The following is a 26,635-nucleotide window of genomic DNA, read 5'->3' as shown; positions in this document are numbered from 1 at the left end:
CTGGTGGATAACGGGAAGAGAGGATATATTGAAGAGCAAGTTCCCATCTCCGGAGTTCGGATAGGTTGGCGTTAGTGGGAAGTATCCAGATAACCCGGACGGTGTAACACTGTGCCAAGATGTGCTGGCCGTGCACCAAGGCATGTTTAGCCACAGGGTGATTCTCATTACCAACAAACACTGTCTGCCTGTGTCCATTCATGCGAATGGACAGTTTGTTGCTGGTCATTCCCACATAGAATGCGTCACAGTGTAGGCAGGTCAGTTGGTAGATCACGTGGGTGCTTTCACACGTGGCTCTGCCTTTGATCGTGTACACCTTCCGGGTTACAGGACTGGAGTAGGTGGTGGTGGGAGGGTGCATGCGACAGGTTTTACACCGGGGGCGGTTACAAGGGTAGGATTCAGAGGGTAGGGAAGGTGGTTTGGGGATTTCATAGGGATGAACTAAGAGGTTACGAAGGTTAGGTGGACAGCGGAAAGACACTCTTGGTGGAGTGGAGAGGATTTCATGAAGGATGGATCTCATTTCTGAGCAGGATTTTAGGAAGTCGTATCCCTGCTGGAGAGCCACATTCAGAATCTGATCCAGTCCCGGAAAGTATCCTGTCACAAGTGGGGCACTTTTGTGGTTCTTCTGTGGGAGGTCCTGAGTTTGAGAGGATGAGGAAGTGGCTCTGGTTATTTGCTTCTGTACCAGGTCGGGAGGGTAGTTGCGGGATGCGAAAGCTGTTTTCAGGTTGTTGGTGTAACGCTTCAGGGATTCCGGACTGGAGCAGATTCGTTTGCCACGAAGACCTAGGCTGTAGGGAAGGGACCGTTTGATGTGGAATGGGTGGCAGCTGTCGTAATGGAGGTACTGTTGCTTGTTGGTGGGTTTGATGTGGACGGACGTGTGAAGCTGGCCATTGGACAGGTGGAGGTCAACATCAAGGAAAGTGGCATGGGATTTGGAGTAGGACCAGGTGAATCTGATGGAACCAAAGGAGTTGAGGTTGGAGAGGAAATTCTGGAGTTCTTCTTCACTGTGAGTCCAGATCATGAAGATGTCATCAATAAATCTGTACCAAACTTTGGGTTGGCAGGCCTGGGTAACCAAGAAGGCTTCCTCTAAGCGACCCATGAATAGGTTGGCGTACGAAGGGGCCATCCTGGTACCCATGGCTGTTCCCTTTAATTGTTGGTATGTCTGGCCTTCAAAAGTGAAGAAGTTGTGGGTCAGGATGAAGCTGGCTAAGGTAATGAGGAAAGAGGTTTTAGGTAGGGTGGCAGGTGATCGGCATGAAAGGAAGTGCTCCATCGCAGCGAGGCCCTGGACGTGCGGGATATTTGTGTATAAGGAAGTGGCATCAATGGTTACAAGGATGGTTTCTGGGGGTAACGGATTGGGAAAGGATTCCAGGCGTTCGAGGAAGTGGTTGGTGTCTTTGATGAAGGATGGGAGACTGCACGTAATGGGTTGAAGGTGTTGATCTACGTAGGCAGAGATACGTTCTTTGCCACGAAGAAAAATGATCCTAATCCTACTCCTAATGATCCAACTCCCCAAGACACTATCCAAATTGAACCCTGCCTGGAACAGTTCCGTCCTCCGTCACAGCGGGACCCACTTCCTCTTCCTCAAAATCACCCTCTCCAAACCTTCCAGGAATTTCTGACTTCCAGCCTTGCCTCTCAATCCTTCTTAAAAAACCTTAATCCTACTCCCAACATCACCACTGCTGAAGCCCAGGCTATCCGTGATCTGAAGGCTGACCGGTCCATCGTCATTCTTCCGGCGGACAAGGGTTCCACGACCGTGGTGCTTGATCGTCGGGAGTATGTGGCTGAGGGACTGCGTCAGCTTTCAGACAACACCACATACAAAGTTTGCCAAGGTAATCCCATTCCTGATGTCGAGGCGGAGCTTCAGGGAATCCTCAGAACCTTAGGCCCCCTACAAAACCTTTCACCTGACTCCATCAACCTCCTGACCCCACCGACACCCCGCACCCCTACCTTCTACCTTCTTCCTAAAATTCACAAACCCAATCATCCTGGCCGTCCCATTGTAGCTGGTTACCAAGCCCCCACAGAAAGTATCTCTGCCTACGTGGATCAACACCTTCAACCCATTACGTGCAGTCTCCCATCCTTCATCAAAGACACCAACCACTTCCTCGAACGCCTGGAATCCTTACCCAATCCGTTACCCCCAGAAACCATCCTTGTAACCATTGATGCCACTTCCTTATACACAAATATCCCGCACGTCCAGGGCCTCGCTGCGGTGGAGCACTTCCTTTCATGCCGATTACCTGCCACCCTACCTAAAACCTCTTTCCTCATTACCTTAGCCAGCTTCATCCTGACCCACAACTTCTTCACTTTTGAAGGCCAGACATACCAACAATTAAAGGGAACAGCCATGGGTACCAGGATGGCCCCTTCGTACGCCAACCTATTCATGGGTCGCTTAGAGGAAGCCTTCTTGGTTACCCAGGCCTGCCAACCCAAAGTTTGGTACAGATTTATTGATGACATCTTCATGATCTGGACTCACAGTGAAGAAGAACTCCAGAATTTCCTCTCCAACCTCAACTCCTTTGGTTCCATCAGATTTACCTGGTCCTACTCCAAATCCCATGCCACTTTCCTTGATGTTGACCTCCACCTGTCCAATGGCCAGCTTCACACGTCCGTCCACATCAAACCCACCAACAAGCAACAGTACCTCCATTACGACAGCTGCCACCCATTCCACATCAAATGGTCCCTTCCCTACAGCCTAGGTCTTCGTGGCAAACGAATCTGCTCCAGTCCGGAATCCCTGAAGCGTTACACCAACAACCTGAAAACAGCTTTCGCATCCCGCAACTACCCTCCCGACCTGGTACAGAAGCAAATAACCAGAGCCAATTCCTCATCCTCTCAAACCTAGAACCTCCCACAGAAGAACCACAAAAGTGCCCCACTTGTGACAGGATACTTTCCGGGACTGGATCAGATTCTGAATGTGGCTCTCCAGCAGGGATACGACTTCCTAAAATCCTGCCCGGAAATGAGATCCATCCTTCATGAAATCCTCTCCACTCCACCAAGAGTGTCTTTCCGCTGTCCACCTAACCTTCGTAACCTCTTAGTTCATCCCTATGAAATCCCCAAACCACCTTCCCTACCCTCTGAATCCTACCCTTGTAACCGCCCCCGGTGTAAAACCTGTTGCATGCACCCTCCCACCACCACCTACTCCAGTCCTGTAACCCGGAAGGTGTACACGATCAAAGGCAGAGCCACGTGTGAAAGCACCCACGTGATCTACCAACTGACCTGCCTACACTGTGACGCATTCTATGTGGGAATGACCAGCAACAAACTGTCCATTCGCATGAATGGACACAGGCAGACAGTGTTTGTTGGTAATGAGGATCACCCTGTGGCTAAACATGCCTTGGTGCACGGCCAGCACATCTTGGCACAGTGTTACACCGTCCGGGTTATTTGGATACTTCCCACTAACGCCAACCTATCCGAACTCCGGAGATGGGAACTTGCTCTTCAATATATCCTCTCTTCCCGTTATCCACCAGGCCTCAATCTCCGCTAATTTCAAGTTGCCGCCACTTATACCTCACCTGTCATTCAACAACATCTTTGCCTCTGCACTTCTGCCTCGACTGACATCTCTGCCCAAACTCTTTGTCTTTAAATATGTCTGCTTGTGTCTGTATATGTGTGGATGGATATGTGTGTGTGTGTGTGTGTGTGTGTGTGTGTGTGTGTGTGCGAGTGTATACCCGTCCTTTTTTCCTCCTAAGGTAAGTCTTTCCGCTCCCGGGATTGGAATGACTCCTTACCCTCTCCCTTAAAACCCACATCCTTTCGTCTGTCCCTCTCCTTCCCTCTTTCCTGATGAGGCAACAGTTTGTTGCAAAAGCTTGAATTTTGTGTGTATGTTTGTGTTTGTTTGTGTGTCTGTCGACCTGCCAGCACTTTCATTTGGTAAGTCACATCATCTTTGTTTTTAGATATATATTTCCTACGTGGAATGTTTCCCTCTATTATAACCGATTATTCATATGACTTTGAAACGCATCCCTGTCGGTTTTTGAACATTTTTGAACACATTCTAAGTTGATTTCTGAATGAATCGTAACTTGATTTGTGAATGTGTGCATAGTGTACGTGATGTCTCTGTCAGGGGAATCCTCGTTGCATGTAGAAACAAACTATCCTACAGACAAAAGGGACTATAGGCCTACGAGCTGAGCGGAGTAAGGCCGAACGGATGAATGCCAACCGTTGTCTGATTGTGTGGTTGATCGGGTTAGCGAATGATGAGCGTTGTTATAATTACTAGCTAAATCCATAGATTCAGACTATGGGAGTGGAAATAAACGAATAACTGGTAAGAAAGATTACGTATTACCTTCTCGGTGTATCTAAGAAAATGAAATTTGCCAGAAAATTTTTGGCCAGATCGGTATACTAGTAAGGGCCAGTTGTACAGTCCCCGGCTAGCAGCCGCTTTAAATTCTATTCTGGAAGAAGCGCGGAAAAAGTGTTGTACGAACATGTAGCAACGCCTAACCGGAGAATAATCGCGGGATAACTAAACAGGTGATTCTGGCAGAGTTAGTGGAGTTAACCTGCAAATGAGCTTTGACATCGGCAGGAATAGTTACAGAATTAGTGATAACAAGACTGTTTTTTAGAACGAGGAGGGAGAAGAAACGTGGACATCACATAAATTATGGAACAATATGACGATTCCAAGTTTGTATAAAAATTTCGTACTACTACTTTTTGATCTCATACTTGAGAAAATGGTGAGTATGAATGAAGTGTGAAACTATTCCCTAACGTAAGGCTTTTTGCTCATACTAGGCCTAATATGCATTTGATATTGGTACTTTATGAATTATATTCTGTCGTTACATAAAAGACCGTTTGTGAGAAAACAATCTCGTTTGTTTGGTGTGTATTACAATTGTTGCAATATTAGAAAGGCCTATTTGTTTTATCTAGCAGAGAGTGACAAAATAGACGTAATCAGATCAGGAAACCACACCAGTCTTGGGTCCTGTTTGCATTAACAGCTTTTACGGTATTGGACAATGACATTTTGACTTTTCATGTAGCAAAACATTTGACGAACTTTGATGAGGTAATAGATTCTTTCACAGAAAGGAAAGGACGCCATGTAAAGCTGTAGCAAGATTAGAGAGAAAAAAATTCTAGGATCTAAGGATTGAAGAAATGTGTATTGCCTTGCTTGTCTCATGTCTTTACTGGGTTTATGTATCCTATATTTAATTTTATGTCACACAAAGCAGCAAGTTGTTAGCTGATAGGGAATAAAGAGTGCAAATTTTCTGAAGAGTTCTTTTCTTTCTTTCTTCTTCTTCTTCTTCTTCTTCTTCTTCTTCTTCTTCTTTTTTTTAAAAAAAAAGGGGCAGGATGTCAAACCGGCCAATTTTAAGCAGGAGAGGCACCACAGGACATTTTAATTTCCACTGTCTTGATCCTGAATACAGTTTGATGGCATCCATTACAAAATATGCATGTTTCAGTTCCACAGAGCGAAGTACAGTGTCGTGCGATAGAAGAATGCTGTGTGAGGAGGCAAGGCACTGCCCTTTGGCACACTTAAGACCAAATAACATGTCTTACATTTCCTCGAACACACATGTCTTATGCTTTTCCACCTTTCTGACAGTCAAGCATTAATTGCTTTGCAGAACAATGAAGTTATTTTTGTCGGTTCGCTAAAGAAATTTTCTTTTTAATTCCACACAGTGTTCGCTGCATTTCAGGTGCACATTTTCAACTTCTAGCACGTATGTCATTATACCATAATAAAGAACCAAACATGAGAGAACACAGTACTGATACTCCAAGAAAATTTACATCCTGAAAACCACATTGAAAAGCTTAATATCAGGTCGTGGCCTACTTAACTGGGAATATGGCCATACAAATGTGCACTTTAAATGTGCACATTTTAGTGAGGGTCTCAAAATTCCGATGCTCTTGGAGTATCCTCTGATGTCTTGTTTCTTCTATGACTTAATGTACGATCTTTTAATGTTTTACACGTACGAACATACGGGCTCTCTGCAACATCATAGCTGCGCAAGCGCGGTGACGCCTGTCATCTGGCGCTCTCTGGCAACTGCGGAAATGAACCTATTTCTAACAGGTCATGGGAAAATATTCCGAATGGTGGTTTGAAAAGCGTTACCATCAAAGTACCATTGTGGCAGTTAAAACGGACCTATGTGCAATAATGTACGAAGAATTTCTTAAGTCACAGAGCGTTTGACTCTCATTTAAAAATCAACTCTTTAATGACGAGCCATTTAGATGAATTTCAAGCCCAGAAGATCAGACATTTAAGTCGTTATTAAAAATTTTACAATCACATTTGTGTGATATATCGTAAATTGTAATACGCCCATAAAAGACCAACATTGTATGTGAAAGCATAGCTTCTCTTGCAACGTATTAATCTGACAGACCAATATTATATGTTTCGTGTAGCAACACTATGTATATTAATTTAAACCATTAACTTTTTCTGTTTGTGTGTTTGCGGTACTTAACAGTGATGTTGCTATTGGCGACTACATCATGTGTCCTAAGCTCTGAATACCCGCTGTCATCGGCTGGCGAGATCATGTGACATGAGCTATGACTGGCTTACAAAATCGCATCGCAATGTCGATTTCAATGCTTCGGAAAGTAACATCCTGTGTTTGGTGGAATTCGAATTTATACTTTTGTTATACGAAAATATGCAGCGTGCATGTTGCTGCACATCAAAGATCTTTCCTAAACGCGTTTTTTTCCCCTGCGTTTAGTTTTATAAAGTGCGGGGAAATTCTATTCCCTTGTATAAAACCATAATTATTCGAAGGACTTTTACAGTTCAGAAAGAAAATATACTGTCAGTTAACAGGGAAAAAGTATGTTTTCACCCGGGAGAAAGTGTGTTTTTAACCGGGAAATCCGGGAATTTTTTTTTCCTTGTCCATGTATACACCCTGAGTGTGCATTCTTCTAACCTGAAAACACCACCATTTGCAACTTCAGTGTTGTCAAGCGAGAGCTTATTGGAGGTCAGGTTGGAGGTCTGTTGTTTTTTCTGATGAAAGCTGTTCTGCCTCAGTGCCAGTGATGGCCTTGTTTTGGTTAGGAGGAGGGAGGTGAGGGCCTGTTACCAAACTGTGTGCATGCTATACACACTGGACCTACACCTGAGTTGTGGTCTGGGGAGCAGGAGCACTTCCGTGGCTATTCCACCTACCCTGACTGCAGATTTGTTCATACGTGTGGTTCTGACCTGTTGTATTGCTACTCATGAACAGCATTCTAGGAGGTATTTTCCGACAGCAAAATGCTTGCCCCCATACCGCTGTGCAACCCAACATGCTCTGCAGAGTGTGGACATGTTGCCTTGGCCTGCTCATTCACCAAATCTGTCTCCAGTGGAGCACATATGGGATTTCATCGGATGACAACTCCAGAGTCATCCACAAACAACATTAACCATTCCTGTATAGACTAACCAAGTGCAACAGACGTGGTACACTGTTCCACTAACTGATATCTGGCATCTATAGAACACAACGCATGTACATCTTCATGCTTGCGTTCAACATTCTGGTGGTTACACCATGTATTAATGTACCAGCTTTTCACATTTGCAGTGGCTAATCTCGCACCTACATTAACCTGTGATCTTGTAACATTAACCACCTACGTTTGTTACCAAGACAAATGTAGTCCCAGAATGTCATTTCTCTACATTATTCTGTTGGCATTGCTTTCCTGTTTTATATATATCAGGTGTATATTTCTTGTGTTGACCACCTCTTCCAGTGTTCCAAGAATTAGCTACACTGGCAGTACAGAACAGCTGTAACACAAAGCAAGAGTATCCTAGTGTGCTCTTTTTCACTTAATAAATGATAATGCCACTGACTGGGCTATTATGATACTTGCCTTACATTCATTCAATTTTCTTTCGTCCTCATGACATAGTTATTGTCTCTTTCAAATATTTCAATTGTTCACCCCCCCCCTCTCTCTCTCTCTCTCTCTCTCTCTCTCTCTCTCTCTCTCGGCCTAACTCTAGGTCTTAACACACCTGGCAAAGTAAGTATTATCAACTGCTGGAGTGGCTTGTTCACTTCTTCATGCCACTTTTCCTTTCTTACCTCCTCCGCCCTTTTTGAGATGGATGCCTACAGCATACTCTGAAAGGGTTGAGAGTTTTAATTTCATATTTACCAGCAATGTCGTCTTGACCACTTTTTAGGGGCCTTGATAATGAGCATTCTTTTTTTAATATTTCCCCTTGGGCTGTAGGGGCTGGTCAACATTATCCACTGCCTTACATGGTATTTAGGTAACTTGTCTTCCTATGTAACATGTGCTTCTGTCATTCTAGGGCCTTGGTATTCACTTTTTGCACTTGACGCCATATCATCCTTAAGGTCTTAACAAAACTCTGCACTGACGCACTGTTTTTCCACCACGACGGGTGTCATATCTCAAATTTTAGAAGCATCTTCCATACATACTCTACTTTCTATAGTCATAGACTCTTATGAATCTTCAAATTGTAAACCACAACAATGTAAGGTAACAGCATATTCCAGTCATTGTGAAGGCAGTTCCCAAAGTGACTTGAGACCCTTCATATCATTCCCGTGAACTCGTTCCATTCTTCCATGTACTAGTGAGTGTAATATACTTGTTTTTAATTTACAAATTCCGTGCTTCATTAGTTTTGACATGAAGTTCTTGCATTGGGTCATAATCGAGGTCTCTGGAGTACTGAACTTTAATAATCGATTAGTAATCATGGCGTATGATGATTTGTAATGGCTGTCATTTCTACATAGTGTGAAAAATGGTTTATCACCAACGCACGAAGATTTCCTACCGGCGTTCACCCAAAAGGACCTAAGTTGTCCAACTTTATAACCTCCATCAGTTTACAGCTTCCAGTAATCTCTGCCGTGAAATACACTGATGAATTTATTCACCTTGGCATGAATTTTAAAATATCATGCAATGAATTGACAACCAGCTGCAAGCCTGAAATTTGAACGTTAATTCAGCTTGTTGCACACATGGTACTTCGTTCTTTACGAATTGTGCTATGACCTGCGTACATGTCCGCTATCAGTATTGTTCAGCTGCGTGTAATTTGGTGTTTTGTGCTCTCCGTGCTCTGCTAATATGTGATCACACACCTGCTTTAATATTTAATTTTGCAGTGTAGATGGGACCACAATATGAGGTCCGAGTTTTATTTACTTACCTAACACATTGTCATAGACAATAAATGGTTGTTGAGTTGCAAATAGTGTACAATCTTCATTAGCTGCTTGTGCTTTCTGCCATTATGCATTGGTGGATCCTACTCATAATGTAAAACATCAAAATTAAATAATGATGTGTATGAGAATCAGCTTCCCTTTCTCTGTTGCAGAGTAGTTCTTTTCTGCTCTCTTCAACTGATTCGAGGCGTAGGAAACAAGATTTTTTTCTTTGTGTACTTCCTGACTCGGTTCACAGCCAAGCATGTGATGTTGTCGGTGGTGGTGATGGTTGTTGTTGTTGTTTTATGCTGTTCTCCATACTATTCTACTTCGTGCAAGCCTCTTCATCTCCACTGTGATTATCTATTGGACACCCTGTACAATTTTTACCCACCACTTCCTTCTTGTACTAAACTGATGTCTCTGAACCTGTCCCATCAGCTTATCCCTTCTTTTAATCAAGTTATGCTACAAATGTCATTTCTCCCCAAAGCTTTTCAGTACCCCCTCATTAGTTATGCAATGTACCCACTTAATCTCCAGCATTTTTCTGTAGAACTGCATTTCACATGCTTCTATTATCTTCATGTCTGAACTGCTTGTCATTCAGATTTCATCTCCATACAGAGCTGTGCCCCAGACAACTCCCTTCAGAAATGCTTTTCTTGCCATTGTCAGTCTCTATTTTATGTCTAGTTTACTTGGGGCATTGTCATTTACGTTGTTCCCCAAATAGTAAAATCCATCTCCTATTTTTATGGCTGATCGTATAACACAGTTGACCCCTGCATTAACATTGTCGCATTGGAGTCCAAGGCTTGGCTCCACCGTAAAAGTGTCAACAATGAAAATGACGTCAGACCAACCTTAAATCCCCATGGTATAAACGTAAATTGTAGTTTGTCGGCATGAAGCAGGATCATCTTTGACCAGCAAAAGTTTGCAGATCAAGTAAAGTTCAGCTGCAATTGTCAGTTCACAACCTAGTGGCATCACAAAACAGTGCTTGTGTTATGTTAAAATATGGGTTAAAAGGCAGTAAAAGAAGTTATTGACCCAAAAATTTTAAGCAAATATTTGAATACGTCACTCGCACACTTCTGAAGCTCTAACTATTTTTTTTTTTTTAGATCTATAAGGTTATCATAAATGTAATTAATGAGTGGAAGATAATGGCTGATTGCATAACAATTTTTGGACATGATTTCAATTAATGTGATTGGTTTAAGGTGTTTTATAGACACTTAATGGAAGCATAAGAAGGGAAATAAGAAATGTTTACAGTGAAAAGATTAAGTACACAGAGTTCAGCAGCAGCCAATAACAATTGAACACTTACAAAAATGTTCTCATAAGCTGGAATAGCAGTAACTTCACATTAAATTCCCAACTACCAATAAAGTTCTTAAATTCCTATGCCAACTGCACACACATTAGTGAAGAAGACAACTATGCATTTGCAAGGCAGTTTGTCATTATCAGGTGGTGGCTATATGCATTCTGGAATGCTGACCAGAGGATCTTGGGTTTGAACCAACATTAGTTCTTGAGATTTTTAACTGCAGATTTGACTTGAACTGTACAAAGCATTCTTACATTATTCTGACGTGGCAGATTTATTCTGGCGTGGCACATTCTGTAACAGAATAGTGGGTTGTGTATTGCACATCTGCCTGTAATTAGAGTTATTTTTAGATCAAAATATGCACTGAATTCTCTGATAGCTTTTGTTGATGTTCATCTTGCAACCTATTTCCAAGACACTATCAATTCTGTTCAACTGATTTTCTAAGTTCTTTGCTGTCTTTGATAGTATTATTATTACGGTGTCATCAACAAACACAAGGGTTTTTATTTCTTCTCCCTGAGCTTTAATCCTTCTCCTTCTTGGTTTTCTTTAATTTTGCTCAATGTGTAGATTGAATAACATGGGACACGCTAAAATTCTCTCTCACTCCGTTCTCAACACTGTTTTATACCTATCCACTCTCATAACTGCCATCAGATTGCTATACAATTTGTATGCAGCCTTTTGCTCCCCCTTCCCTTTTTTTACCCCTAATGCCTCCAAAATTTGAAAGAGTAGTCCAGTCAACATGTCTAAAACTTTCTCCGAGTCTACAGATGCTATAAACATAGGTTGGCATTTTTGTAACTATCTTCTAAGCTAACTTATAGGGACGATATTGCTTTATGTGTTCCTCAGTTTCTGTGGAACCCAAACTGAGCTTCACTGAGGGTGGCATCTACCAGTTTTTTCCATTCTTCTGTGAACAATTGAGTCGGTATTTTGCAACCATGGCTTTTAACTGATAGTTGACTGATATTGACAGCTGTTGGCATCATATTTCTTTGTAATTTGAGTTATTAAGTATTTTTGAAGTCTGAGGGTATTTCCTCTGCCTCATACATCTTGCACTTCAGATGTGATACTTATGTCATGGCTGGCTCTCCCTAGGATATCAGTAGTTCCGACTTAAGTCATTCAGTACTCTGTCGAATTCTTCTCACAGTATTGTATCTCGCATCTCATCTTCATCTACAAACCTCATCCTTTTCTATAATATTGCTTACAAGTTAATAGCTCTTGTATTGATTCGTATTCATTTTTTCTTGTTTGCAGTTTTGTGCAGTATATTGCTGGTGTCAGCCCAAGCGCATGGCGGCTTTCAGGCGACGTCCAGAGTCGACTGGAAACATCGATATGTTTCCAGTTAAAAACAAAATTATTTTGTTTCCAGTTAAAAACAAAATTATTTTGTTTCCAGTTAAAAACAAAATTATTTTGTTTCCAGTTAAAAACAAAATTATTTTGTTTCCAGTTAAAAACAAAATTATTTTGTTTCCAGTTAAAAACAAAATTATTTTGTTTCCAGTTAAAAACAAAATTATTTTGTTTCCAGTTAAAAACAAAATTATTTTGTTTCCAGTTAAAAACAAAATTATTTTGTTTCCAGTTAAAAACAAAATTATTTTGTTTCCAGTTAAAAACAAAATTATTTTGTTTCCAGTTAAAAACAAAATTATTTTGTTTCCAGTTAAAAACAAAATTATTTTGTTTCCAGTTAAAAACAAAATTATTTTGTTTCCAGTTAAAAACAAAATTATTTTTAAAGCAGAATTTTATGTGCCCATTCAATAGAGTGCTCCCATATTAGTCTAATGTAATACCGGTATTTGTTTTATCGATGTGTATTAACAGGGATTGTAAAATACTGAGCAGTGCTTCTGTACGGGAGTAGCAGTTAGCACAGGACAGGGCGGAGCTGCTGTTGCTGGATTATGGTTATTCTTAAGGTTTTACTGTCCCTTTTAACACGCATTGATAAAACACACATTGCATGGGACTAATTTGGGATCGATCTATCGAACGGTCACAAAAAATTCCACTTTGAAAATAATTTTGTGTGTAACGGGAAACAAACCAACATTTTTCTTTAGACACTGGCCATCAGGTGAAAGATGTGATCAGCAGTAGTTGTTTGGGTTATACATTCCTAAAACAAAATGACGAAACAATGAAACACACGAGAAAAATGCGCTTGATGAGGGACATCGTGTATATTTCTCCCTCCTTTCTGATTTCCCTTCTTTGCTTAGTACCGATTTTCCATCTGAGCTCATGATATTCATACAGCTGCTTCTCTTTTCTCCAGTTTTCTGTAATTTTCATACAGGTGGTATCTATCATTCCCCTAGTTATATATGCTTCTACAGGCTCACTTAGACATTTTGCACATTCTGTCAATCTTCTTTTTTAAACATCTGTATTCTCGTTTGTGTGCTTCATTTTCTGCTTTTTGATATTTTCTCCTTTCATCAGATTCAAAATGTTATGTGGTGTCCAAGGATTTCTACATCTACATATGTACGTTGCAAACCACCGTGAGGTGCATGTCAGAGGGTACCTCCCATTGTACCAGTTATTAGGCTTTGTTCCTGTTCCATTCACATCTAGCGCATGGGAAGAATGACTGTTTGAATGCCTCTTTGCATACAGTAATTATTCTAATCTTACCTCCACGATTACTATGTGAGCGATACATAGGGGATTATAGTACATTCCTTGAGAAATCTTTTAAAGCTGGTTCTTGAAACTTTGTTAATAGACTTTCTCGGGATAGCTTACATCTGTCTTTAAGTGTCTGCCATTTCAGTTCCTTCAGTATCTCTGTGACACACTCCCATGGATTAAACAAACCTGTGACCATTTGTCCTGCCCTTCTGTGTGTATATATACATTCAGTATCCCCTGTTAGTCCTATTTGGTACGGATCCCACACACTTGAGCAGGTACCCTAGAATTGATCGCACAAGTGATTTGGAAGCAATCTCATTTGTAGATTGAAATCAAACAATAGAAAATCCAGGATGGAATGCAACAATATTATGAGAAGGAAAGTTGCTACTTGCCATATAGCGGAGATGCCGAGTCGCAGAAGACTTTCACGATTAAAGCAGCACCAGTGCACGATAGGAGTCTCAACTGGGTGGGGGTTGCGGACAGTAAAGTGCTACAGATTAGACAGAGGGCAGGGGTGATGTGGGGAGGGGGTGGGGGAGGGGGGTGGGGGGAGCAGTGGGAAAGGAGAGAAAGACACGGTGTGGTGGTGGAATGACGGCTGTGTTGTGCTGGAATGGGAGCATGGAAGGGGCTGGATGGGTGAGGACATGACTAATGAATGTTGAGGCCAGGGGGGTATTGGGAATGTAGGATGTATTGCAGGGTAAGTTCCTACTTGCACAGTTCAGAAAAGCTGGTGTTGGTGGGAAGGATCCATATGGCCCAGGCTGCAAAGCAGTCATTGAAAAGATGGATATTACGTTCGGCAGCATGTTCAGCAACAGGGTGGTCTACTTGTTTCTTGGCCACATTTTGTCGGTGGCCATTCATGCGGACTGACAGCTTGTTGTTTGTCATGCCTGCATAGAATGCAGCACAGTGGTTGCAGCTTAGCTTGTAGACCACATGACTGGTTCCACAGGTAGCCTTGTCTTTGACGGGGTAGGTGATGTTAGTGACGAGACTGGAGTAGATGGTGATGGATGTGTGGGACAGGTCTTGAATCCAGGTCCGTACATCCTCCCACCACAACCCACTCCAGTCCAGTCACTAACATCACCTTTCCCATCAGAGGCAGAGCTACCTGTGAAACCAGTCGTGTGGTCTACAACCTAGGCTGCAACCACTGTGCTGCGTTCTATGTAGGCATGACAAACAACAAGCTGTCTGTGCGCATGAATGGCCACCGACAAACTGTGGCCAAGAAACAAGTGGACTGCCCTGTTGCTGAAAAAGCTGCCAAACATGATATCGTTCATTTCAATGACTGATTCACAGCCTGTGCCATATGGATCCTTCCCACCAACACCAGCTTTTCTGAATTGCACAGGTGGGGACTTTCTCTGGAATACATTTTACGTTCCCTAACCCTCCTGGCCTCACCCTTTGTTAATCACTGTCCTCACCCATCTGGCCCCTTCCCTGTTCCCATTCAGCACTACACAGCCATCATTCCTCCACCACCACCACCACATCCAGTCTTTTTATTTCTCTCCTTTACCGCTACTTCGCCCCCCTCCCCACATCTCCCCTGCCCACCATATAACCTGTAGCACTTCACTGTCACCATACCATTCCTCCCCCTCCCCACCTCGGCCTCTTTACCCCCACCCAGTCGCCAGTGCCGTCATGCGCCGGTGCTGCTACTCGCAGTGTGGTTTCAGTTGCCTGAGGCTCCAGTTGTGCATGTGTGTATTGTTGATAAAGGGCAATGGTTGAAAGCTTTAATTGTGAAAGTCTTCTTGTTGTGTCTATCTGCGACCTTCATAGGTGGTGGTCCAGATCGCTGTACACACCAGTACCTCTAATACCCAGTAGCATGTCCTCTAGCATTGATGCATGCCAGTATTAGTCATGGCATACTATCTACAAGTTCATCAAGACATTGTTGGTCCAGATTGTCCCATTCCTCAAAGGCGATTCGGCGTAGATCCCTCAGAGTGGTTGGTCAGTCACATCGTCCATAAACATCCCTTTATAATCCATGCCAGGCATGTTTGATAGGGTTCATGTCTGGAGAACATGCTGACCACTCTGGTCGAGCGAGGTCTTTATCCTGAAGGAAGTCATTCACAAGATGTGCACAATGGCAGCGCGAATTGTCATCCATGAAGACGAATGCTTCACCGATATGGTTGCACTATCGGACGGAGGATAGCATTCACATATCGTACAGCCATTATGGTGCCTTCCATGACCACCAGCGGCATACGTCGGCCCCACATACCACCACCCCAAAACAGCAGGGAACCTCCACCTTGGAGCACTCGCTGGACAGTGTGTCTAAGGCATTCAGCCTGGCCGGGTTGCTTCAAATACGTCTCCGGCAGTTGTCTGGTTGAAGGCATATGCGACACTCATTGGTGAAGAGAACGTGATGCCAATACTGAGCAGTCCATTTGGCATGTTGTTGGCCCCATGTGTACCACACTGCGTGGTGTTGTGGTTGCAAAGATGGGCTTTCCCATGGACGTCGGAAGTGAAGTTGCGCACCAAGCAGCCTATTGCGCACAGTTGGAGTCGTAACACGATGTCCTGTGGCTGCACGAAAAGCATTATTCAACATGGCGATGTTGCTGTCAGTGTTCCTCCGAGCCATAATCTATAGGTAGCAGTCATCCACGGCAGTAGTAGCCCTTGGGCAGCCTGAGCGAGGCTTGTCCTCGACAGGCCCTGTCTCTCTGTATCTCGTCAATGTTCAAACAACATCGCTTTGGTTCACTCTGAGACGCCTTGACATTTCCCTTATTGAGAGCCCTTCCTGGCACAAGTAACAATGCGGACACAATCGAACTGTGGTATTGACTGTCTAGGCATGGTTGAACTACAGACAACACGAGCCGTGTACCTCCTTCCTGGTGGAATGACTGGAACTGATCAGCTGTCGGACCACCTCCATGTAATAGGTGCTGCTCATGCATGGTTGTTTACATCATTGGGCAGGTTTAGTGACATCTCTGTACAATCAAAGGGATTGTGCCTGTGGTACAATATCCACAGTCAACATCTATCTTCAGGAGCTCTGGGAACCAGGGTGATGCAAAACTTTTTTTGATGTGTGTACAACATCCTTTAGTAATCATTGCGTACATACAGGAAGTGTATCACTGCTTCTAGGAGCCTGCTGTGGCAAGTAGGCAGCATGTGGGTAGGCTTAGGCAACAGAATGATGCAGCAGTATAACAGTGGTGTGCATCGCCTTGCAGATGCAAGACTGGAGTCAGCTCAGCAGCTCGCAAGCTTGGAGCTGGAATTGCTTATACTGCAGGCAGCCGCAACTGGCTGGCAAAGACACATAGATGTTCCACATAGAACCCAGGACCCTCAGAGAGGCTGGCTGGGGTGTCAGGCTATGGCATCTGGGGGATGACCTCGACTCAGTGGTGCTGGCTTTAGTCAGAAGTAAAAGTGCTGCTAATGGCCGAATGGAAAGCATTTATACTTGCTCCAGGCAGTTGTGTTGTGACATGTAGTTGGCCACTGAAGTGCATGATTGTGTTACAACATGTTATTATCTAGTTCACTGCTACTGTGGAATGCTGCATTGCAAAATGCTATGTCAGCTTTATTTTAGTGCCAAACTTCTGAATTTCGTGGTGGCTGTCCTCTCACCATTGAAGTGCTCTGAGTAGCCTCCAGCTACTTTCTACTTCTGCATTGTCATGCATTTTTAAATTTTTGAGTATGTGTTTTATTTATCTAACAGTTTAAGTTGCTAGGTAACTAGTTTGTACAGTCTTTATTTTCTCTCCCCATTTTAGTAGTACTGACTATGATGACTCTTCTTGCATTATACTTCAGTGACCGGCTATAGTTCTTAGCTACCTGGGTTTTATCTCACTTGTAACCATCTGACTTTAGTTGCTGTCACCCAAATTGTCAACCTCGATGACAAAATCACATACCCTGGAGCTGACAAGTTGTACATGAATTTGCAGGGCACCAAGGGACTTACAGTCACAATGTCCTTTTAAACCCACAGTAGTCATCCTTTTGCAAACTGTGATGGCTTGCCTGAGACTGATGCTGCAATAGAGTCAGTGTTGTTATTGTTACATTTACAGTATCTTTGTGGAGGAGATACATCATTGTTAACACATTACACTGATTTTGGAAATCTTTGAATGAATGTAAATAATAAATATATAAATGACACTTCTTTTGAATAATGGTGAGACATACGATTTTGATTTAGCCTGCAATAATAATGCATATTATTTGCATAATTGCAGCCTGCAGAAGAAGAGCAGAGGCCTCGGCCAACCAAAGCTGATGAGAAACGAGTGAGGGGTGAAAAGATCTGCTTCAGTTGTGGTGATGCTGGAGACCTCATTGTATGTGAACACAAGACCTGTCCAAAGGCATACCACAAAGATTGTGTCAGTCTTTCTCACCCTCATAACAGTAAGTATGAAGTTAAATAACTCCATTATTTTTTGTAGTTAATGCCAGGAATGAATGTTAATACGTACATTCTCAATTGTGGTTGGGATTGTTTTTAAAACAATGAAATTGTTGTACATAATGTCTTGTCTGTCAATCTGCTATAGCAAGAACAAACATGATTTATGGAACATAACACTTTATAGAGCAACACATAAGATACAGTGAAGTACAGGTTGTGTATAGCACTGAATACATTGACTGGACAACAGTAACACAGGTCACAGAAATAGGCTGGGCACTGATTTTGATTGCTTTTTTTAGTGGCTCACCAGGGTGCTCCAGGGGAATGACCCAGGTTGCCTCTGTAAGCGGGTCTGGGAACTGTATGGACACATGATCTCTGAAATTGCATGTGTCATGTGTGAAGGTACACCACTCTTCCCTTCTAGGGGGTGAGAAAACTACATGCACACAGAAAAATGCACAGTGCAGGAAAAAGGTACGGTTGAAAGAAAGCACTGATTTCACAAGGAACTGAGATTATGAGCCATGGAAACACTAGTGTTGACACGGACATCCATTTCATCGCCCGACGATTGCGGCTGCTGCAGTGTGTGGCGGGGAGCATTGTATGCAGCAGGTGAAGAAGGCTCCATGGTTGGTGTTCATGTACCAACTCTGGCAGGCTCTTGTCCTTCACTGGAGTGAAAAGGTGAAAAAAAAAAAAAAAAGCAGTTTTTGGGGACCTGCTCGATACATACTTCTGCATCTGAGTTTGAGGCGTCCGAACCATGTGTTCGACCTCACCATTAGATTGAGGATGAAACAGAGGGAGTTGTGAGATGGTAAACGCCATCAGCCTGCCAAGAAGTTGCAAATTATCGAGAAACAAACTGGGGACCGTTATCAGTAACCACGGTACATGGAAGTCCTTCAGTTGCAAAAATCTTATGAGACAGAGGCAAAATGTGGCCGCTGCGGACATGGACAGACAATTCAATTCAATTTTTATTATCAAATAACATGCCTTATACAATCAAATATTGTGACATAGGTGACTTGTCAGTTTTTACACTGTATGTACAATACTAAAAATACAATAAACTAATAATATACATGGTGTAACATCTTCAAAGGGGTTTTTTAATTACAATTTTAATGCATTGTTGCCATTCATGAAATCTTCTACACTATAGTAACATTTATCTTTCAGATATTTTTCCAGGTCTCTTTTGGTGCCTTTTACATTTGGGTCATCCATATCTTTCCATATTTTATTTACAAATTTCATGCCCATATAGTATGGGGTTTTTTCATATGATTTTAAACGGTGGGTAGGTAACATGTAGCTTGTTCTATGTCTTGTATCATATTGATGCAAGGAGAAGTTGCCCTCAAAAAGTTGTGGGTTTCTTTTCGTGAAAGTGAGAGTTTCATAGACGTATATGCTTGGAATGCTCATTAGATCCAGTTTTACAAATAAAGGTTTGCAGTGTTGCTTTGGTTTTGCTCCCACCATTGCCCGGATGATTCTTTTTTGTAGTCTAAAAGCTCTAAGTAAATTTGTTTTTTCAGACCCCCAGAAAATTATACTATACATAGGGAAACTTGGAATAGTCATCCACTAAAATGAGCCAGTACTTATTTGGAAGGACCCATCAAAATTTATATTTAGACATTTCCACAGGAGCTGCAGTGTCAGCCAGGGAGAATTTGGTGCCCATTGGGCTGCTTGTTACTGAACACAGTGAGTGCAAGTGGTAAGAAGCCGTGTAATGTCTTCATCTATATCCGACCAATATACATGCCAGTGAGCCAAAGCTTTGGTGCAAGAGGTCTTCCAGTGGCAAACCTGCAGAAACATCAGTAAATTATGGTGTAAAGCAGCGGGAGTTAGCCTGAGAAGCATAATCCTTGGGTCATTCAGATCCGTCCTCATATTTGTGCGCCAATGCTGCACCAAGAATGTGCTGAGAGGCTTCGGTAGCCAATACAAAATGCTGACTCAGCTGAAAATTGGCAAGACATGAGGCAGATTGAAGCTTAGATTTAAGCAAAGCGAACACTTGGTCACAAGCTGGGGACCAGAAAAAGGTAAATTTTCATGCAAAAGCACATGCAGGGCTGAGCAATAGTGGTGCATCATAATCAGGAAACAATACCTGGGCCACTGAGCTAAAATGGTTGTCAAAACTAGTTACCTGGGTGTTACCTTTACTGTCAGTGTAATAATCAGACCTGAAATTACGCAACTGCCGAATCCGTTTGCTGAACATCCATGATGATGCGACTGACTTCCTCAACTGTTCATAATAAGGAAGACATTTTGTGCAACAAGGAGAGAGTAAAGTTAGTCCAACAACTCAAGTTACATTTTTCCATTGATCAGTGGGCCACTTACTTATCTTAACGTGCGCCTGGCTACAGGAGGTTTGGAAGTAGCAGTTTCACAATGTTTTATCCTTATGCAGTTCTGGTCACATTGCTTTCATTGCCACTGTGTTCGTTAGATGAACTGTCATTTTGATAGGAGCAATTGTCTTATTAAAAGTAACAGTTTTCTGTACTACAATTGTATCTCTACCAAGCAGTTTTTGTTCCACTGTGAAGTTTTGGAGATGACTTTTCCGTGACTTCTATATGCTGTCACAGTACTAAATACTGTAGCTATAATAGATGAGACCTTTTTGTCATGGATGCTCCTACTATGCAGCCGGTAATAATTTATCAACTTTGGAAGTCTTTATAAAATTTGATATGGAAGCACATGAACACAACTCACAGGAATGATACTCATACGGGTTGTTCAGAACGCCTCAAGCTTGTACAGATCAAAAATAATAAAAATAGGAAAAAATGTGATTGTCATGTAGCTTCACTCGTGATGCATGCAGTTTCAGAGATTGCACGTTCATGCACTTCACAGATCTACATACAGAGGCCACCTTGTTCAGATCCCAGGTGGGCTCTAGTGAGCCGCCAAAGAAACAGTGTTATTTAAGCAATCACAAACAAGTGCTTGGCCTATTTCTGTAACCTGTGTTACTGTTGTCTAGTCGATGTGTTCAGTGCTACACACAACCTGTACTACACTGTATCTTATGTGTTATTCTGTAAAGTACTGTGTTCCATAAATCTTGTTTGATCTAGCTATAGCAAACTTGGCAACAAGTGAGGGTTGCATTTTCTCCATGTGTTAATGTCAGTGCTAAGTCACCTGACAAATATCTCGATGAAAGAAATACTCCAACTTATCACTGTCCAGCAGAAAGCTTTCACAGAACAGCAGCAGCTCTGTCAAGTGGCATCTTCATGTTCACAGGAGGCTAGTCTCCCATCAATGCAACCATTGCCCTTTCGGGTATATGATGAATCCGCTGAAGATTGGGACTCCTACAAGTAACGGTTACACCAGCATTTCCAGGTTTTTTGCGTGGGTGATGCACACCTGTGTAGGGCTTTATTTTTTCTCTGGCTTTCACCACTCATTTGTTAGTTGTGCCAACTTGCGCCTTTCCAAGACCTGGACAGCTTATTGTTTGATGATGTGTGCAAGTGTCTCTCGACATCTTACTGCAACAGAATGCATGTCATTGCAATGCATGTAGAATTTTACCCATTGTCAGAAAGGCCCAAGTGAGTTTTAAAAATCCTGGACTGCAGAATTACGTGGGTTGAGCCACCATTGTAAATTTGTTACAGCACCCATCAAAAGTCTTACACTGATCACGTTGTGCACAGTGTTATTACTTGTCTAGCACGGGATAGGGAAGTCCACAAAAAACACTTCAGTGTGAGAATCCGACAGTAACGGATGTGCTCAATAAAGCAGTCATTTGAAGTTCACAAGCCAAGGTGATCACATTGGTGTGTGGGGGAGGTATCAGAACTTGCCCAGTCAAACCCTGTTAGGCACAGTGCAGCTGTTCAGGATGATGGGGAAGCTGTAGCATCAGTACAACTGCCTACTCGGCATCGCACGGGTCAGCATCGGTTACAGCCATAGCAGCAACAGCGCGTGTTACAACTGTGGCCACATGCCCCCCTTCAGTCTTGCCCCTACTGCTTCGTCCAATATGAGCGTGCTCTGTGCCTTAAGTATTCGCCTGTCAAAAGAAATGCGACATTGCATCGGTCTCTAACTCCTCCACTGATGTGACTGACACAGTGGTACCGATGGACTAAACTGTATCTGTACAATGACTGTCTCCCCAAACAAATTGTTTATTGACTTGCATATGTTTAATAAACTGCTAACAACACAAGTAAGTTGACTCAGGACCTGCAGGAACTTGAGTAAATGTGCAAATGTACATGGACTTGGGCTCCCCCTCTCCTCACACAGGTTTCATGGAACTTGGTTAGCTGAGGAGACTAAGTGGCCTGCTGAACAGAGGAAAAATGTAATAGGAGTTGCTGGGCTAATTTTAGTGTCTCCTTGCTGCAGGAAGTGTTATACTAATTAGGATCAATTGAGGAAGTCAGTCACATCATCTTTGATGTTCAGGAAATGGTTGTGTGATCTCAGGTCTGATGGTCACACTGAAAGTAAAGGTAACAGATAACGTCCATATAACTAGTTTAGATAATCATTTTAGCTCAGTGGCCCAAGTATTGTTTCCAGATTATGATGTCCCACTTGCAGGGCTGGAAATTTTTAAGGCTGGTGTTTTGGTATGAGTAGGAACCAGTACTGATACAGTGATTCTGCTCTCTCAAGATGTCTAATGACTACTGAGGTTGCTGATATGGAGTACCTGGCAGCACAATGCATCTAAAATGAAAAACTTTGTGTGTGTGTGTGTGTGTGTGTGTGTGTGTGTGTGTGTGTGTGTGTGTGTATGTGTGTGTGTGTGTATCCGTGTCCGGATACTTTTGATAACATAGCATGTATAATGTTTCACCTCTCCCCCTTATAACTGCTTAATAGGGAGACAGTATGTTCCTTATACTTTGAGCTCCTTGCACCCAAGATGAGGTGGTTCACTGATATCGTCTTGCAGCTCCCATGTCCATCATACAAAGGTGGATTTTGATGCACATATTGTACCGTGTTTTGTTGCACTACTGTAACCTGTGTGGGACTGAGTTGTACAGATCCTCTTATCAGAAGAGAGACATATTTTAAAACTGAGCGGGTGAGTTATCTCCATAAATAATCACTGTGCTCTCTTTCCCCACAGACACTGCTAATAGGGGAGTGAGGGTCTATCTGCATTCCAGTTACCACTTTACAATATTGAGACGCCTTAGAAGATGAGTGTCGTACAGTAGTGTTTGCTTTGGTTCATATTTAGGCCAGCAATAGAGTACCTCATAGCCTTTGATGTAGCGCATGCAACATGCTGTACAAGATCAACAACTCATGCACATGGAACATGCCAGACAAGAACAACAACTCATTAAACGTTGCACCAAACTGTCTGTAGTGTGGCAAGACAATCAAGAGGGTTCCAAGGAAAGATGATTATTATCATTGTGTTTGATGATTATTATCGTTGCGTTTGATGATTATTATTGTTGTGTTTGATGATTATTATCGTTGTGTTTGATGATTATTATCGTTGTGTTTGATGATTATTATCGTTGTGTTTGATGATTATTATCGTTGTGTTTGATGATTATTATCGTTGTGTTTGATGATTATTATCGTTGTGTTTGATGATTATTATCGTTGTGTTTGATGATTATTATCGTTGTGTTTGATGATTATTATCGTTGTGTTTGATGATTATTATCGTTGTGTTTGATGATTATTATCGTTGTGTTTGATGATTATTATCGTTGTGTTTGATGATTATTATCGTTGTGTTTGATTATTATTATCGTTGTGTTTGATTATTATTATCGTTGTGTTTGATTATTATTATCGTTGTGTTTGATTATTATTATCGTTGTGTTTGATTATTATTATCGTTGTGTTTGATTATTATTATCGTTGTGTTTGATTATTATTATCGTTGTGTTTGATTATTATTATCGTTGTGTTTGATTATTATTATCGTTGTGTTTGATTATTATTATTGTTGTGTTTGATTATTATTATTGTTGTGTTCGATGATGATGATGATGTTAAGTAGTTCATCCCTTGAACACTTGATTCAGAATTTCTTTTTGTACTTTTGTGTTTCGATATAATACCTAGAGTTAATGTTTACTTTGTGACATTTTCTGAACTGCATTGATTCATTACTCATGTAAATTGTTTTAGGATGTTACTAAGACATTCGTGTCTTACATTGCATTATTTTGCAAAAGGTCTTACTCGTCATCTAGCAGTGGTGTTCATGGGTGGAAGATTCGATCAGGATGATGTGTGAGCTGTAGTGGAACATGTAATGCACAAGCACTGACTGGGAAAAGGCTCAAAGCAATAGTTCTCATCTCTGATGTTATTATACTAGCATGTTCTGTTGAAAGATGGCAAACATAATCAGATGGGCTGCTGCATTCAAAGGCACAAAATAGTGTTTTTACTTCTCTTGTTGATTCATTATTTGTAGTCATCAGTAAACATTATTTAAGCACACCCAGCCCCAAATCCCCCGTCTCACTGAGATGATATCTAATGTTTATATTAACTGAATTATCTATTACACATATGTAAGGAGCCTGTTTGGTAATGAGTCTGAGGAGGAGGGAGTCTTGGTGTACTCAATACTGCATTATGTTTCCAAGCAGCACAAGACAATCACAATTTTTTTTGTTTTTTCTCCTCTCCACAGGCCCTAACCAGTGTCAATATTGGCTGCGTCCATACTCTCTCTGCATTAATGTGCTTTTCCTCACAGCCAGAAGTCATTTTGGTCGTTACGGGAATCAACATTTGCCACATCTGTGTGTTAAGCAGAATTATGTAGAAATTACTTAAATGATAGTGCATGTGTATTTTAATACAGCAAACTTTTATTTTATTCAGTACAAATTATGTTATTTGTTAAAAGAAACACAATGATTTGACTTCCTGCTGTTAGGAGCGATGGTGTTGTTTGATTTGGTGTTCACTGCACATAGACTTAGCACAGGATTGATGTGTGGCAGTTTTCTTTGCATAACAGGAACAAAGAATAGTATTGTGTTTTGTTACTTTAAGTGGCTGAATTAACTGTTTCCAGCACTTTCTGTGTGTTTATGATCTCCCCTTTGGTGTAAACTTGTCACATATCATCAAATTCTTTGCGAGGGTTCCATGAGCTGCTCATTAATCCTTAGCATGTGATTTTCCACCACCACCACCCCTTTTCACAACATTATAGCCGCAAATAGTGTACAAAATTTAGGCAACCATACAAGAAATGTGCATAACAGCAATCTCTAGCTTTTATTGTTGCAGTAACTTCCGCAAATCCATATGTTATTTTGTGCAATTTCACAAGAAGCTGTTTTTTGTTTAGTCAGTTATTGTTTCTGAAGGGTTTCTTGTAGAAGGACACATCTTTTGACAATTTGCAAAATCTTTCCAAATACCGAAGGTGGTCAAAGTACCAAATTGAATGGTAACGCACAAAATCCTCAAGAGTTTATTACTCACAGAGAGCTCACACCAACAGCAGTCATTTCACAAGATAGTATGTCAGACTACCCATGTTGCTGCCAGGTTGAAGTGGACCACTCCCTTATGAATCTTTGATAGACACTATAGCCTAAAAAGTGTAGTACCTGTGAACTAAGCCAGCTGATCGTGTTCAAGCTTGCAGATGGTTTCAAGTAGGTGAATGGCATTTGTTGCCTCTTTATGTGTTGGAAGCTTATTGAGACAAGATGTTGCCTCTTATCGCCATATCCTTAAACTATCATAGTGAACAAAGCACTGATCTCTCTGTTCTAAATATGTTGTACCTACATATTTTCTTGGGTCACTATTTCCATCTTGATGGCTCTGCACTACAAGAAAAATGTAAGTCTCTTTGGATTGGTAAAGTAGTAAAATTCAATTTTTTTTGCACCTTTTGTGCTACAGAGCATTACATGACTACCTCTTTATCACCCCACTGGACTTGCATGATTTATGAACAAGTAAAAGGATGTGTGTGGTACTTTTTTGTATGTAAAGAATGCTTAAGCCATTTCAGATATGCAAACTAATATGTACTGTTTCAGAGAAATGGGTGTGTCCTTGGCATTACTGCAACATCTGCAACAAACGAACTGTCCAGAAATGCAACATGTGTACAAACTCGTTTTGTATACAGCATGCTAAGGGGAGAATTCGACCTGATGGGAAGCGAGGCTACCTTTGTCCTTATCATGATAAGGTAATAACTATATTGTTGTTGTATATGTGAAGATCATTGACAGGTTACAAGAATAACACAATTGCTTTTGTAAAAAGCTTGTAATGTTGTAATATAGTTGGGAGGGGGGGTTGTATTTAGTCATGTGAGAGAAAATTTGTCTTGCAAGTTTCATAATTTGAAATCGGTGGTAGTCGCCCATATGTTTTGAAATTTGTACAGTATTTCCACTCTTTCTTCTAGACATAATTGCTAGTAGTGCTGATCCATTAAAACATCTAATTTATCTCATATAGAGCTCAAAAATTGATGTAGTTGTAAAATGATAGTACTATAAGTTGTTCAGAATGAGATTTTCACTCTGCAACGGAGTGTGCGTTGATATGATGAAACTTCCTGGCCGATTAAAACTGTGTGCTGGACTGAGACTCGAACTCGGGACCTTTGCCTTTTGCGGGCAAGTCTTCTACCACCATTGGTAGAGCATTTGCCCGCGAAAGGCAAAGGTCCCGAGCTCGAGTCACGGTCTGGCACACAGTTTTAATCTGCCAGGAAGTTTCACTATAAGTTGTTGTTATTGGTTGATTTCAAAACTTGGAATAATGAATACTTCACATTACTGAATTATTCATGTAACT

The 26,635-nt window shown here is 41.7% G+C and overlaps 1 protein-coding gene across 2 annotated transcripts in view; it reads left to right on the top strand.

Annotated features, from left to right (window-relative positions):
• Positions 1 to 26,635, top strand: part of LOC124605291 (histone-lysine N-methyltransferase NSD3) — a 135,158-nt gene that overhangs the window by 104,282 nt on the left and 4,241 nt on the right. For both annotated transcript variants that reach the window (XM_047136872.1, XM_047136871.1), the window contains exons 17-18: positions 17,610 to 17,781; positions 25,864 to 26,018. In XM_047136872.1, the coding sequence (XP_046992828.1) occupies positions 17,610 to 17,781; positions 25,864 to 26,018 (327 nt within the window). The remainder of the gene's footprint in view (positions 1 to 17,609; positions 17,782 to 25,863; positions 26,019 to 26,635) is intronic.

Source organism: Schistocerca americana, chromosome 3 (genome assembly GCF_021461395.2).
Source record: "Schistocerca americana isolate TAMUIC-IGC-003095 chromosome 3, iqSchAmer2.1, whole genome shotgun sequence".
Classification (NCBI taxonomy): Eukaryota; Metazoa; Arthropoda; class Insecta; order Orthoptera; family Acrididae; genus Schistocerca; species Schistocerca americana.
The sequence above is the reverse complement of the archived record's forward strand: the minus strand, read 5'-3'. Positions and strand labels throughout refer to the sequence as shown.